The 15,776-nt window shown below is 36.5% G+C and overlaps 1 protein-coding gene across 1 annotated transcript in view; it reads left to right on the forward strand.

The window, feature by feature from the left end:
• The window catches only part of AK5 (adenylate kinase 5), an 81,362-nt gene that overhangs the window by 11,815 nt on the left and 53,771 nt on the right, over window positions 1-15,776 (forward strand). The window contains exon 5 of the mRNA XM_009088619.4: window positions 4,597-4,788. Coding sequence (XP_009086867.2) covers window positions 4,597-4,788 — 192 coding nt within the window. The remainder of the gene's footprint in view (window positions 1-4,596; window positions 4,789-15,776) is intronic.

Genomic DNA, 15,776 nt, shown 5'->3' on the forward strand with positions numbered 1-15,776 from the left:
TCTCAATTTACTCCTGGTTCCAGTTTAGGAAGGAGATTCAGACTCAAAGAGAGTAGGATTTACTTACTAGTAAATATGAGTCTAAAAAATGAGAGGATGTACCCACCAGTTTTATTCTGAGTTGATGCCATATGCTCTTCATCTCGTTTAAAATGAATAACCAGAACCCTGTCTGTTCCCATAGGCAAAGATTTTCCCTTCAGCTGAGTTCCAGTTAGTAAGCAGTCAAATTCCCTTCCCTGAGCTCCACAGTGCTACCTCACATGCATTGCTGGACATGAATAAAACCCTCAGCCTTGAGCACAGGATGTGTGAACTGGGGGAAATCAGCATGAAGGAATCCAGCTGTCTATGTTGGTTCTGTACCACTTTTTTACAAGCTGAGTCTCAGAACAAAACTTATTCCCTAGCCATAACACTCAAAAATAGTTGTGAGTTTCAAAAATGGTTTTATTTTCAAGTGAGTCATAAAAACCCTTCTCTTTTGTTAGAAAAAAGCAATTTATACTCATATTTACATAGGAAAATAGATATGTTTCTAGAGAAGTAATCCCAGATGTCCATATATTTATTGCAGCTAGAAGTATTTATAAGCATGTCTTGCAGGCAGATACAGTTGAGGTAAGTGGAAGCAAAGTGGTTCATGAAAACAGGAGTGAAATATCAATGGCATTTCAAGGGTGTATACTGAAGGCTGTAAATGCATGTAGGAGAAATAATAATATTAAGTGCTCTTAGATCTGTATGCCTGTGCATACAGGACAAACGTTACCCTTTTGTGCACCTTGTGTTTCTTACATGGTTTTCAACTACTTCCTGATGATAAAGATGCATATTCTGCAGGTAACAGTTGAATTCATAGAGACATCCTGTAATCAGATTCTGTTTTGACTTCCTACCTCAAATATGCTTGAATTATTTTTTTTTTACACTTCAAAAAATCTTTCTGACAATACTTCATTTGAAACTAGGTTTCTTGAACTGTGAATTTTAAAGCATTGTTTTCATTGACATTTAATTTCTGTGAGTGAAGTGAATTTCAGATTAAAAACCCACAGTGTCAGAAAAAAGGTAATCTTAGTACCTGTGATGGTGTTTTTTGTATTATTGCTGTTGTAAAAAAACAGAGAACAAAAACAGTACTCAAATTCTGTAGAGAACTTTCAGTTTTCAAAAGCAAAAGCAGATAATTAAACCGAATTAATGAATTGTCCAACTCATACCTTGGTATTATCCTCATTGTACAATTTAGAAAACAAGAAAGAAAGAAATTAGGCCCAGGGTGTGTTTTCCGGTTTTCTTAAACAGTAGGTGACTTCAGCAGCCAGTGCAGTTTGTAGGAACTAAAAGCAGACCAGAACTTGCACACCTGATGGAGCCCTGGTGGCACTCGGATCCTTCCCTTCCTGTGGGAAGTTTCTTTAGAGAACTGAGACTGATTGTGGTTAAGCTGCACTCTCATGTTTGTGTGAGACAGGAGACCCTCTGCCTTCAGGGCTGATAATTTCATGAGTGGTCTCTTTATCTTAGGTACTCTCTGTAAGATTGTATGTGAAGTCTTGTGGTGCACAAAAGCCCCAGCCCTGCACTTGGGGAGGTCTGGTATGACTTCACAGCCCAAGTAGGTGCTGTCCTGAAGTGCTGAGCACTGAAAATGAGGCCAGCTATTGCTTGGAAAATCTGAAGATTTCTTACCATTGTCCTGCACAGAAATGGAAGTACTAAATAAAACTACTTGCTTGTATAAATTCCTTTTGTCCTCCACTTTACTAGATCCCTGATTGCCAGTTGTAATTTCTGAATCCCTGTGTAATGTATGTCAGGAAGCTTCAGTCAGCTGGATATCCACACAGGGACTTGAGATGTCTCTGTGCTCGGTCTGCTGCAAGGTACATCATCCATTCCCTTTCATCAGACAGTGTTCCATGACTAACAGGCTTTGAAATCTGTAGCGTTTTCTTTCAGAACCTATCTGTGTCATAATTTGGGTTTTTTAAGTAATGTATGCTTTTTGAATTTCTAAATTCCTCATTATTTTTCTATTACTAGTGAAGCAACCTTAATTTAACCAAGCTACTTTTAATAATGTCCATATTGCATGAAAATCTAACAGAGAAACTTACTTTCATAGTGTTTTATGTGAATAATTATGTGCCTTAAAGCTATTCTGTGGTAGTAAAATTAACTTTCATTATTAATTCATTCCATGAACAGAATAACTGTTTACAATAGTCTGAAAAGGGAAGGAAAAGTTACTCTGGTTTTGTTGACGTTGAGGTACATGTGATAGAAGTAGGAGAGAGCTTCTTTCCCACTGGAAGTTATTTTAAAAAAACAGGTTATAAGGTTAATTGTTTCAAAATCTAATAGATACTCATAAATAATTACCAGAACTATTATCTTTGTAGTTTGTGTGCTCATGTCTCCAATCTACAATGTGTGTAAAAAATAATTTTATTTTCTTTTAAATCCTATTTAATTTTCTGTAATGATAAAGAGGCCACCATCTTTCTTGCTAGTGCTGCTTTTCTGACTGTCCTTTACTGTTTGAATATGGCTCTGCTTTTTCACCTCTTTCTGCTTCCTCATATTCATATGCTACTCTGTCAGCAACCTCGTTTGTAACGGCTAATAACCACCACCTCAGGCTGGAGAAGTTGTATTGGCTTCTTTTGACTTCCTAAGAACCTTTTTGTACTCAGCCTGACAGTAAGAAAGGTCAGGCCATAGTTTATGTTGTATTCTCTCAAATGACAGAAACCAAGCTTAGGTGGGATTTTTTTTTTTTTAAACTTAATTACTAGTTTTCCAGATTGTCCACATAGGAAGTTTTGACTATTCAGGCTAGAAATATGGTTGTCTTGATGCAATTTAACATCCTTGGATAGAGAGAGCTAGACAGAGAGAGCATTCAGAATATTAATTGTTTTTTTCTGGCCCTCAATAACAATATATTATAACAACTATATAATTAACATAAAGATAAAAATCAGTTATTTACACCGTAGTAGTTAAAATACGTGTAGATGTTTTTGGGATACTGGTGTATAGCTCAAATTTGACTTTCAAATTTACATTGCATCAAGCTGAACAAAGACACAATTATTCTGCATAATGAGAAAAATGTCTGTTTAACAGTCTTGAGCATCCACCATTGTTTGCATTGTAACTAGATTATGCCATTTCTAGAATAGGAAGCCACTGGTTTGTTAGTTAAAATTAAAGTATGAACTTTTTTGTTCGGGTAAGTAAAAACACCAGAAATTACTTTGTGCTTGTATATGAGAAAAAATAAATCCTTTCTAATCTGCAACCAGATAAAAACTTGAACTGTTTGTTTTCATCTTAAATGCTTCTTACAGAGAATTCTAATGTTTTAAAAGCCAGCACTAAGCTAGTGAAAACTTTACAGAGAGGTAGATGTCTTTGCAGCAACCAGATGGAGGAAAGAACAAAATGAAATGTTCTGAATAAAGTTTATGTAAATTTATAGCTACATTGTAAAGATCCTTCAAATTCAGGTGTCTGAGTGACTTTTGGGTGAGAGGAAAGAGTCTCAGGTTCACCAGGGGAGGCTTAGATTAAATATTAGGAAAAATTGCTTTATGGAAAAGATTGTCAAGCATTGGAACAGGGAAATGACTGAGTCACCATCCTTTTAAGTATTTAACAGATGTGTGGAGATTTCTGTGGATCAGTGGAGGTTTCTGGTTTTTTCACCATAGGTACTAAGCAGCAGTGACCTCCAAAGATTGCCTGTGAACATTTAGCTGTATTCCTTAGAAAGTGGGTCTATCACTGCTTTCCCCCCATCAAGTACCAGAGATATTTCTTCTTTAAATGTTTGATTGATAGCATCTTATAAAGAAGATTTAACTGGGAAAGAGATACAGTTCAAAATGTTTTCTTAATCTCATTGCTACAAGGCATTACTTCCTGAACCACAGTGCAGGGATGGGTGTGACACATACCAGTGCTCACCACACAGACTGAAAAGGATAGGGGAAATTAAAACACTTCTGTCTCAAGGGCACCCAACCTCTTGAAAAGTGTACTGAAGCTTTAGAGAGATTTAGAGAAATAGAGAAAGTGTTATAAGAAACTGTGGCTCTTGGAACAGGTCTGTTTTCACCTGGTCCTAACCATCAGTTAGCTTCACAGTGTCTGCTGGGTTTTAAATACCACCTTACTTAAAGAGTTTCCAGATGGAAACGATGCATCCATTTTCCTGCAGAGTATGAGATATCTATATTTTACTCTTTCAAAAAAAATTTAGGTAGGGGAGCCTTCTGCTTATGCAAATGATGAATGTAGCCTAGAGAAGGTTTTTGCTGCAAAGTAAAATTTTTTCATTAAACTTTTTCCTTACACATCAGGTGAAACAAGTTGACTAACTTCCACATAAGATCAACAAGCCCCTCCTTAAGCCTACAAACTTCCCATTAAAAAAAAAAAAAAACATCAGAAAGTTAATGACATCAAGTTCCAACTCACTCAAATGGAACATATCTGAGCCTCACATAATAATGGAATTACTGAGTCCTCTAGTGCTGGATAATCATCTTAATCAGACTTGTTGAATTACTCTTTCCACAGATCTGTACCCCAGATTTGGTGGTGTTTCTGGCATGTTCCAGTCAAAGGCTGAAAGAAAGGTTACTGAAGCGTGCAGAACAGCAGGGGAGACCTGATGATAACCTGAAAGCCACTCAAAGAAGACTAATGAATTTCAAGCAGAATGCAATCCCACTGGTTAAATATTTCCAGGAAAAAGGGCTGATTATCACAGTAAGTCCTTTAGTGTATATCTCTGGAACCTTAATTGTTGTGGCTGTACTTGGCTTCTTGTACCTTTTGCTTTAAGACAGGCCAGATGAGTCTAATTCAGTTTAAAGTTAACAGCATGCCTACTTAAGTGATTAATGAAGACAATTAATTCATTGAGCAGTTGAAAACAGTTGAATTACTGGCATGTTCTAAGTTACAGACTGTGTCTGGTTGTAATAACACACACAACTTGGTACCACATGTGGTATGAGAACACAGATGGCATGTTTCTTTTCCTTTGATACCCTAAGTAGCTCACATTGGTATGTGCTCACAGAAAATGTGACTAATTCTCTGTGCTGGTCAGACTCATGACAGGTTAAAACATCCTTAATTGCAAAGTCATCAATTAATATTAATAGCCTTAATTATGTACTTCAGCATCATTCTGAATTTCAAGATGAAAATTCCAGGAAATTATTACATTAGCTTCTCCAGAGAGTATGTGTTCCAGGTTAAGCATTTTCATTAACTAGCTTTTCAAGGATGAGAGAACTAAGATTCTTGCAAGTTTTTCTTTATTGTTGAGGAAGTGTGTATTTTTTGATGCTCCTATAGCCTTTACAAGTGCTCCTATGGAATGTGTTTCTAGCTCTTCAGGAAATACGTGCCTTTGTGCATAAAGCATGTGGGGCATCAGGATAGAATTACATTTCTGTGATGGGACCTGTAAAACAGAAGATTTTGTTCTTATGGAGGTTTTTTCTACTTTTAAACTCTGATTTGTGGGAGTCTTGAAGATAATTTAAATTTCAGTGCTTCCATTAGATATCCTCTTTTCTTTTTGAAGAAAGCAGATGTTTATGATGGGTATGGAAGTGACAACATGGCATATGAAAATTAAATTACTACAGCACAAAGGAAACAACATACAGAAAATATTGCACTTATTCATGCTATTTCCCTAGAGAGGAAGAAAAAGGAAAGAAAGAAAATAGCAGTTATCCTGCTGCTAATAATGCTGAACCTGGGAAGACACTGAAATACTATGCAGATAAGAGCAGTGTAAGAACTAGAACAGCATAAAATAGAATTACAGCAGCCTAAATTCCCAGAGGAGTGAATCCTCAAGGCAAGGTCAGACAAGATCAACACTGACTAGAAGGAAATAAAAAGATTTACATTTTTCTTAAATCCCTACCTGCACCTTGTCACTGCTATTTAAAGCTGTAAATCTCAGACACTTCTAGCCAGCATCACAATTCTGCTCAGGGGAGAGAAGCAGGACCATTTGTCTTACGGAGTGTTATAATTTTAGAATCACAACTCATATTTTATACATCTACTTAATAAATATGTTTTTCATCAATAACAGACCAAAAAAGAAAATAAAAATTCACTTAAATATAACTAAATATCATTAATAACCAGGCATTACTGTTAGACACTTTATGAGCAAGAAATAAAAATCTAAATTCCCAAAGAAGATTCATTTTCATGCTCCAACAGTTATTTCATACTGCTTTTAACATACTTTGGTTAATAGAATTACGAGCCACATTCTTCATTTCAGCTCTTACTGGTTAGGTTCCTTTGGTGTAAGTGTTCCCCTTCATCTTTTTTTTCACATGATCTGTGATAATTTGCTGCAGCACCCAGGTTGTACTTGCTTGGTGCTCTGTATGCCTTATGTTCTCAGCCTCTGCCTGCTGTACCTGCTCTCGCAGTTTGATCCTGATTTTGTTTTTAAGGAAAGAACTGAGGCCCCCACCTACGATACTTCTAAGAAATAGGGAAATACAACTCTGTCCTTTCAGAAAAACTCCCTCTTTGGAATAATGATATGTAAAGTTCATTATAATTAACAGAAGTAAATATGTGATATTTGCATGAACACACAGTCTGTGTTTAAAAATCAATTTAACAATCTGTCAGTAATCTAAAAAATCAGAACCTGACTTAACTCAAATTTAAATTCAGAAGTTACCAAGACTATAACAACACAATATTGGACAGAGAGTATGCAAATAGATGCATATGCTGCCATTTACTGTTTCAGGAACTTTTAACAAATGTTAAAACATTATTTATTGTTTACCTAGACAATAACTGCATACAAATTACCTGGTGGTAATGGTGGGGAGATATTAGTTTGATTAATTTGTAAGAGGGAGAACACGTAGGTACATAGGTGACCTCAAGTACTCTATGTTTAGCAGAGAATTTCAGCTCTGGACACAGATTTCCAAATCTCCAATTTATGTGGACTGTAATCCACTAAAGATAATGTAGTTCTTGGAGAGGAGCTCACTGGGTAACAAAAATCATTGGGTCAACAGTTATTAAAGCTGCTCTCAGAGAGCTTAGCTGTTCTTTGTAGAACATATCCCTTGGTCTAGACAGAAAAAACTTTACAGAGCTTATCGTCATACCAATAGAAGTTTCTCTTCCAGGAGGCAGGATTTGGTCCAGTCTGCCTTATTGACAGTGAATCTACATAATCTTAAAGCTGCAATGTCAACCTTGTTACATTAATAAGTCTGTGTGCATTTAAGGGGAAAAAATAAATGACTGGCTGTAGTGAGACAAAAATACTGAACATTTAAAGAAGACTCTGGTCCTTATTTAAACAGCCAGAACAAGACAGTATCCCATGGCATCCATGAAATGTGGATTTCTCTGATATCTTCATTGTTCCACTTGTCCTTTTAGGGAATTTACCATGCTTATGAAAACATTAAAATGACATTCAGATTAGTCAGAGAAGTAAAGAGAACCCAGAAAAAGTAGCTGAAGCTGGAAATGGATTTTGAGCACAAATTTAGAAGTTAAACAGTTGCGGGTGAGGGAAGTAGCTGTCTGCCCTCATAAACATCAAACAAGCCTAATGGCTGTCAACTGTCACAGAAAAATTCCCCATGGAACTGTGTTATATAATTTTTTTCTCTTGCTTTGGTAAAAAAAAGGAGTTTTACTATAGAACTTGCACATTGACATGAATTTTATCTAAAGGCTGTGACTTATCAAAATGCTGCTGAAGATATAGTTTATTTCTAAAGTTTCTCTGTTATCATACAGCTGCCCAACTTGAGATGTTGGTTTGGGCTTTTTATTTGTTTCCTTCTGAATGCTGATTCCAAAAGACTTGCACTTACTCATTCTTCATTTAATTTTAAGCCTGTTCCTAGAGAAATGTGAGTCCTGCAGTCCTTTAAGCAGCTCCCAAAGTCTGTTCAAATCTCACTGCTAGCAAACTCTTATGAAAGGCTTCATAGGAGCTCTCACCCTGCTTTCCAGGTCGTAATGGCAGCCTCTGCCAGGCATGTCTCCCAAACCAGAATCCAGCTCAGAGAATCTTCTCCTCAGTGGAGGAACATGCATCTGGTTTGGCAGAGCACAGGACGAGTAGATGCCTTTGTTTTCTCCGTGACAATATTTGTGTGCATCCGTTCAGTTTTTGCATTAAACAATTGTTAAAAAGAAAATTTTAAAAATCCCACTCCTCCTTCCCTGAAGTGCTGCTAGGAATAGGGACTGTTAGCCACCACCTCCCCCGTGTGCTCTCACCTCCCTGCTGCAGGCTCAGAATCTCATTTACGTGCCATCTGATGCCTGGATCTTGCGTTCCCAGCTGCAAAGTGATACAGACTTGGCAGGAATGGTTTCCCTCAAATGTAGCCTCATTGGTATCTGAGCATGGCCTTTCTCACCACAGGTCAGAGATGGGGATTTGAACCTGCTTTGTTTTCTAGAGAATACTGAGCTGAGATTTCCTATTAATTGGCCCAATGCCAACAAAATATTTTCAGAAGACTCTCAGTAGTTTTAAAAATACAGCAGCCATAAGCACAGTCTTCAATTAAAATTTTCAACATGTTTTTAATCTGACTACTACCTAGGATCTTCAGAGTGCTTCTGGCTTCTTGGGTATGACCAAGTGGATATGCAAAGAGGAGCCCAGACAGTCAGGAGCATCTGGAGCAAACCTTCAATGTTTTAGGACCTTTTCAAATCAAACAAGGAATGTAGGCAGCTGCTTGTGTGAACCTTGAGACCAGAGGATTTGTTTGAGATTCAGGAATCGCCCTCTGTTTTACTGTATGGTAAATCTTTATCTAGCTCCATGAATGTATATGGTTATATAATAATTTTAAAATTTATGTAGAGGGAATATTAGAGCTGGGATAGGGAATAAGGACTATCACATATTAATTTTTTGGTGATTCAAAGCAGTGAAAGGTAAGTTGAAGCCTAAAACAAGTAACCAGAGCTTTGCAGTCACTGAAAGTCACTGAAAATTAAGGTTTTCTGTGTCTCTCCTATATTTGACAGCTCTTCTGCAGAAAAACTGGGCTAAGAGCAAGAACCTGGAGCTGTTTCCTGTAAAGCTGCTGAACCAGAGATCAAGTTTCCCATGTTCTCATCACTGCTAGGTTTTACACTGCGTCTCAACACTATTTATGTGCTACTGTTTTGTCAGATTTTGAAGAACATACAAAGAAGGTCCATATATGAATGTTATCTAGAAATGAGTGTAAACAAACTGTTTGTAAATATATGCACATTTTATATGGGAATGATACATGAGTAATTTGTGCATATATAGAAGCATGTACCATAAACACTTCCAAGTTTCAAAATATTTTCAGTCTCCCATTTTATGCTTTATGTCAACAAGTATATCAGACATACCAATGTCTGCCAGAGAATGACCAAGGATGGAAACTTGCCATCTGTGTACATAGAAGCATGCAGAGAAACCTTAAGGGTAGAAATTCTTTGCTGAGGTGAATTGTATCAGTGCAATACTGTGTTCTCTTCTAACTTTGGAAGTATAATCATTTAAACAGCAATCAGCTTTTTGAAACCTGCCCTGCCTTTTGTACATCCAGTGACTTGAATGAAGCAGATGACTTGGAAAAAAAAAAGAAAAAAACTTTGACCAGTCTGGCTATAGAATTAAGCAGTGATGAGTGCATGGGCCAAACTGATTTAGGAACTCCAGAGAGAGAGGGGAATGTTGGTTTTGACAGCCATACTATCCCAGATTTTATCCATTTCTGGCACTGTGAAAGCTGATACATGTTTAAAATTAACAGACCGTTTTTTTACAGATCTGAAACTAAAACTGAGATAAGTAATTAAGCCAAGTTATCATGCAGAGGAATGAACCGTAGGAGATGTTTAAAATAACATGTCCTAAATATTCTTCAAGTTATTTTAAACAGTTCATCTTAAGGTAATTAAGCTGTGTCCTTTGGGTGAATAGGACACAGCTTATTATTTCATCCTTGTAGTTAAAGTGATGCTTAAAGAAGATTAATTTTTCTTATTTAGATGAGATATATTAAGAAACTAGATTGGAAAAAATATCTCTTCTCTGAGAAGACCTTTTGTATTGAATCAGGAATATTTATCATGCATAAGCAAATTTTCCTATCCTGAACCACAGCTGATTTTGTGAACATCCAGCTGAAAAACCAAAGCTGCATTTCAGCCCTGCATTGCTGTAAAAAGTAAAAAACCAAAGTTCCATTAGTGATTTCCAGCTCTAATTGCCACCAGTGGATTTTCCCACCGGTGAAAAGTTCACAGTCAGTGACTTCATGATTTTATGACAAAACCACTTTTTTGTCATTTGGTGGAGAAAATTTGCATATTAACTCATGAAAGTTGCTACTTCAGTAGAATTAAGACAGTCTTTCAGCTTTCACACTCATAGTCAAATAAAAATGTTACTACATCTGATAGCTTGTGCTCTACAGTCCCAGTGTTTAACATCCTTATTTTCTTAATCTATCATTGCTTACAGCATCTAAGTTGCTGCCCTTAGCTGTTGTTAGCTATTTCTATTTCCTTATGCAAGTGGCAACTGAATGTTTTTTTTGCCACTATTCTCAGCTTTGATTCAAAGGGCAAAATGAGACTGAGTGAACTGGCCTCTAGTAATCCAATCTAGTAACATTCTGGGATTATTTGAGCATTTGCTCCTGTTCCTTCTTTCATGTAGTTGTACCCTGAAAGAGAGGGGAGACCTAAAATGTTCTTATTTTTTAATGCATCATAAAGATACATGCATTTAGATTTGTGAATTGTAATGATGGAAGCCATTTAAGTGTCAAAACTGTCCACAGAAAGTCTGGTGCTTTTAACATTATGGGTTTACTCTGGTATTCTGGAGTCTTATTTAGGCTTATCAGGGTTAGCTGCAGCTACAGTGTTAGTGGAGAACTGAAAAAGCTGCAAAGTTACTCACCCATTGTGTGACTCAGGGTACACACTGCACTAGACAGCACTGAAGTGAGAACTACAGCCTTCCCCCTAAGGCATTTTCCCCCATTGCAGAGTATCCTTTTGAGCATTTCTGATAGCTGTCTGGAGGACTTTTTATTTTTTCTAATGCAGCTAAGGAATATCTACCAAGCAGTGCTTTGAAGAACTGTATGAAATGCTTCCTAATTAGGAAAACACCACTATTGTGTCAACTCAGCATTTCACTGCAGTAACATATCCTTGCTTCTTACATTCACTGATACTTACACATCAGAAAACCACTAATACGGCTATTTTGTGTTTCTGTGGTACATCATTTAGTGTTAGCATGAACATCTTTGCACAGAAGCACTTTTTACCATGTAGACATAACCTAAAATCCTTGGCAGAGACTCTCTTGTGAATCCTGTGTGGTTTGTCTTTGCTATAACTATATATGCTTCTGTATCCTTCAGCTCAGTTATCATCTTTCCTACTTCCAGGGTTACTGGAATGTATCTTTCCATCTTACATAGTACAGCAGTTTGTTTCATTAATGGCCAGTGAATACAACTATCTGTTTACTTTGTTGGCACCATATCACATTCTGCAATTCAGTAATCTACTTAAATAATACAACAGAAAAGCCTCAAAAGACATAACTATAACACTGAAGGCAAAATTATTGTAATTTCCTGTGAAGGAAGAACTGTTGTCCCCATTCTCAACTGTTCATCTCTTTTTGTGCCAACAGTCAGTCAAACCAGTCACAGTAAAAGAAATGAAGAATTAATGCACAAAATGTGACATATTTTCAGTGTAACTTGCTACAATCAGTTATTATATCTAGGATTGTTCTTAAATATGCTACCCCTTGATCAGTTTTGCTAAAAATAATCTTGCTAAAACTACATTGTTTTTAGGCAAATCTTAACATTTTTTCATTACGTACTCCACTGAATTTTTCCTCCTGTCTTTAATCCGAAAGTCAAATTGAAGCTCTACATTCATGTTTCAATACCAGTACTTCAAAATTCTCTGCTCTGTATAGAGCCAGGTCTCATCTTTTCTTGTATTATACCATCTATTGTATTTTGTTAATGCTATAGTTTTTCTAATGCCAAGGTCATCTCCCTCTCTTACCACTGCAAGATGCCAATTAGGCAATTTGAAAATAGACTTTCCTAGTTTGCTGCCATGTCCTGCCTTCTGGGCTCTTTTTGGTCTGCTTTACTGAAAAAGACAGACTTCTCTGTAAATGCAGAGTCCTTACTAAAAGGGAACCTAGAATATGGGCAATACAGCTCTTAGTCAAGTTGCTTATTAAATATATTGGTCCCTAAAACATTGGAAAAAATATCCAGCAATCCAGCAATCCTCTTTGTGTCTGCACCTACTGCAAGAATTTCACCAGACAGATTCTACATAATACAGATTCACATTACCCCAAGGCAGGTAATTTCTGTTTCTTTTGCAAGAACATTCTGTCTGCTCTCTGTCAGGCTCTGTGTTGCCTCAGCCTGCTGTAATGGCCATTACAGGTTTTGTGGGTACTTCAGTTTTCATCTCTGACCCTGTTCATGGGGTGCAAGACAAAAATAAGCTCCGTTCCAGTACTGTGAACAGAGGGTTTTCTTCATTTATGCATTTCATGTTTCCTCATATCTCTTGATCTTTAGAAAGAGGGTGAGGAGCCATGTGAATTCTGAAATGAGCTTGGTTTTGAGGACTATTCATTATATCCTTGAAGTACAGCCAGGAGACCACTCCTCAGAAAAATCAGTAAATTTAGTAGGGTAAGTGTAATAGAGAATAAGTTAAACAAATCTGGGTATTCTCTCATAGGTTAGGTCAGCACTTGGCAACAGAAACCATGTCAGTGTTTCTTGGAAAGATGCCTCTGCTGAAACCCTGAGCTGAACAATCACTTATGTTAATGGGATCTTTTGAAAGAATTTATTTCATAGCTTTTTGTTAAGGCTGTACAACAGTTTGTTATAACCCCAATCTGATAACATAACTTGTAAATAATAATTGTTCTTTAGGGTTAAAGGTTACAGTTGATCTTTTTACATTGAGAAAATTTCAAACAAAAATGCAAGATTGCCTTTTTCCCCATTAATTACACAAACATGGGGACCTTTGCCAATTGGTTTAAAAAAAGTGCCTTGGAAAAAGATTGACTAGAAGATAACTGATATTTGCCATATGAAACAAGGCCTAAATCTATCCTTTTTTGAGCATATGGTTTGACTTGAGGATGAAAAGGACAAATAAAAAAGTCTTAAGCAGGAATAGAAGCTTGTCAGAACTTCTTCACAAGAGTATGGATGAGAACAAGCACATACAGAGTGTCTCACCCTTCTCCAGTGACTATTTCTGTGTGTACAGGAGTTGTGCTGCTCTGAGAGGAGGGCGTGCAGGGAACCTACTGGAAATGAAATACAGGAAAGTACCAAGGGTCTCATTACACGAGGCAGAAGAGTGTTGAGCTAAATTAGCTGGTATGCAACAGCAAGTGCTTGCAGAGCCAGCAGCTAATGGGCTCTCTGCAGACTCCGAATTCCCACACTGGAGGGAGGAGGAGGCCAGCAATCTCCTCAGATCCACTGAAGGGCTTTTAAAGAATTGGGGGGTATTCTGTTCACTGTAAAAGGGTCTGCAAGATCTTTTGTTTTATGAAGTGTTTGTATTTAGTCAGTTCCCCGTCTCCCGTGGCATAATTTCAATAGAGAGTAAGCTTTACAAATAATTAGGATCTGCCTCCAAATTATTTTTCTTCTATTTTAGTAGAGACTACTCTCAAAACTAATAGAATCACACAAGAGATGACAGTTCTCTGGAAGTTTGGACACTGACTTCCCAAAGCTTCTGGGAACTAGAACACTGTAGTACAAACTATAGGAAATGTTGTTTCCTTTGTAGCCATAATGGCTGTATGAAACAGTCATTGTTTGAATTACAGTTTTAGAAAACTAATTTTAAGAACTAGCATATCTGAACTGTCTTTAAAACTCTCTAAGTGTTGTTGTTCTATAAATTATCCCAAGTCCACTTTTACATGGAATGAGTATTGATACTTCCTGCTTAAAATTTGTCATGCCTATTGGAGAAGATGGTGACCCTTAGAGTGAAAAAAATAATTTGACAAACCTTTGATATAATACTCTGTGAGAGTTACAAGAGCTAATAAGATTTAGGACATGCAAAAAGAGGGAATTGGAATTGTATTAGTGATTACTAATTAGGAGATTTTCAGTGGGAACCCATTTAACAATTTTTTTGTTAAAACATATTTTTACTGTCAGATTATCCAAGTAATTTTATTCAAAATAAGTTATAGAAAGGAACATTCAAAATATTTACTTTTCTATCTCCCTACAGCTTAAACCATGTGGAAGAACAGGTACATAAAATCCCCCCCAATCCCTTTCATATGAAAAAAAAAAAAGGGATGTATTCACACTGTCTTTTTTTCCACTTTAAGTAGTTTCACTGCAAAAGTAAACAAACCTTCAATTCCTTTAATGTGTTCTATTTAATTAGAATTGTAAACAGAAAAAAAGTGCAGTGGAAGATATCTTTAAGCCTTCATAAATGAAGGCTTAAAGATATCCAAGTAATCAAAGCTAAACATCAAAAATCTTAATAATAAATTTGTTTTATCCCTTCAAATTGCTTTTAGAGCTTCTTACATTTGCTGAATATATTAACACAAAAGACTAAGTTCCTGTTTTCCAAGGTCTGTAAATGCCAGGGTCCAGAGCCTATGCCATTCACTCTGGATCACATGAATGCTTTTAGTAATATTTTTATCAGAAGTAAAATTTTAATAATAAAGGCAAACATAAATCATACATTCGTTATCTTAAGGTAAATTAAAAACAACATATGGTTGCTAAATCTTCTAAATAGCTACTATTTCTAGTCACTGTTTGAGTCCCAGACATTACTACAACACTGGGGAAGGTTGACAGAGGCAGACCTTCTGTGTACTTTTAGCTGGTTTATATTACAAAGACAAACACTTTGAATGCACTTAATTTTGTAATTCGTTGCCCATGTTTTGCTGGGGTCCCAGCAGAAATTGCAGTCACTATGCAGCTGCAAGATTGAGCTTATTCTGCCAAAGCAATCAAGGGTTAAAACAGCCAGAACCACCCATAGTAGCACAGGGCAACAAATGGAAAGTGGAAGCTTCACAGATATTTCTTTTACCAGGTCACATTGAAAAGAGCCAAACAACTTCAGTGTGAGGAACAGCACCATGTGTCTCACCCAACAGAAAACCAGGGAAGTGGTGAAGGAGCTGCTGTGATGGAGAGCAGTAGCCAAAACTATTTTAACACAGAAAAAAACCCCAATTATAAAATAATTACTGTTCAGTAAATGTAAACTGGTGGATTCTGGTTTAGAATATCAAAAGCTCTAATTTTCTACATATATTGAGGAAAGTCAGTTATAGCAGTTTTTATAGATAATGTTATATGAATAGTCAGTATAGGTTGCTTAGCTTGCTTTTGCAATAAATTATTTATACTTTAACAATGTATTAATACTAACTACGGTATGAGACAAGTGTTGGAGTTCAGGCATTCTTTAAAGCAATTAGCTCAAACAAACAGCCAGAAAGAAAGTTGTGAAATTCTAATAAAAGAAAGCTTACAGAGGCTTCATTTTGATCTTTCTTGGGTCTTTGTTTTCATCTTTCTCCTGCAACACTCATTATTGTCACATTACATGCATTTCTTTTCCAC

Source organism: Serinus canaria, chromosome 8 (genome assembly GCF_022539315.1).
Source record: "Serinus canaria isolate serCan28SL12 chromosome 8, serCan2020, whole genome shotgun sequence".
Lineage (NCBI taxonomy): Eukaryota > Metazoa > Chordata > Aves > Passeriformes > Fringillidae > Serinus > Serinus canaria.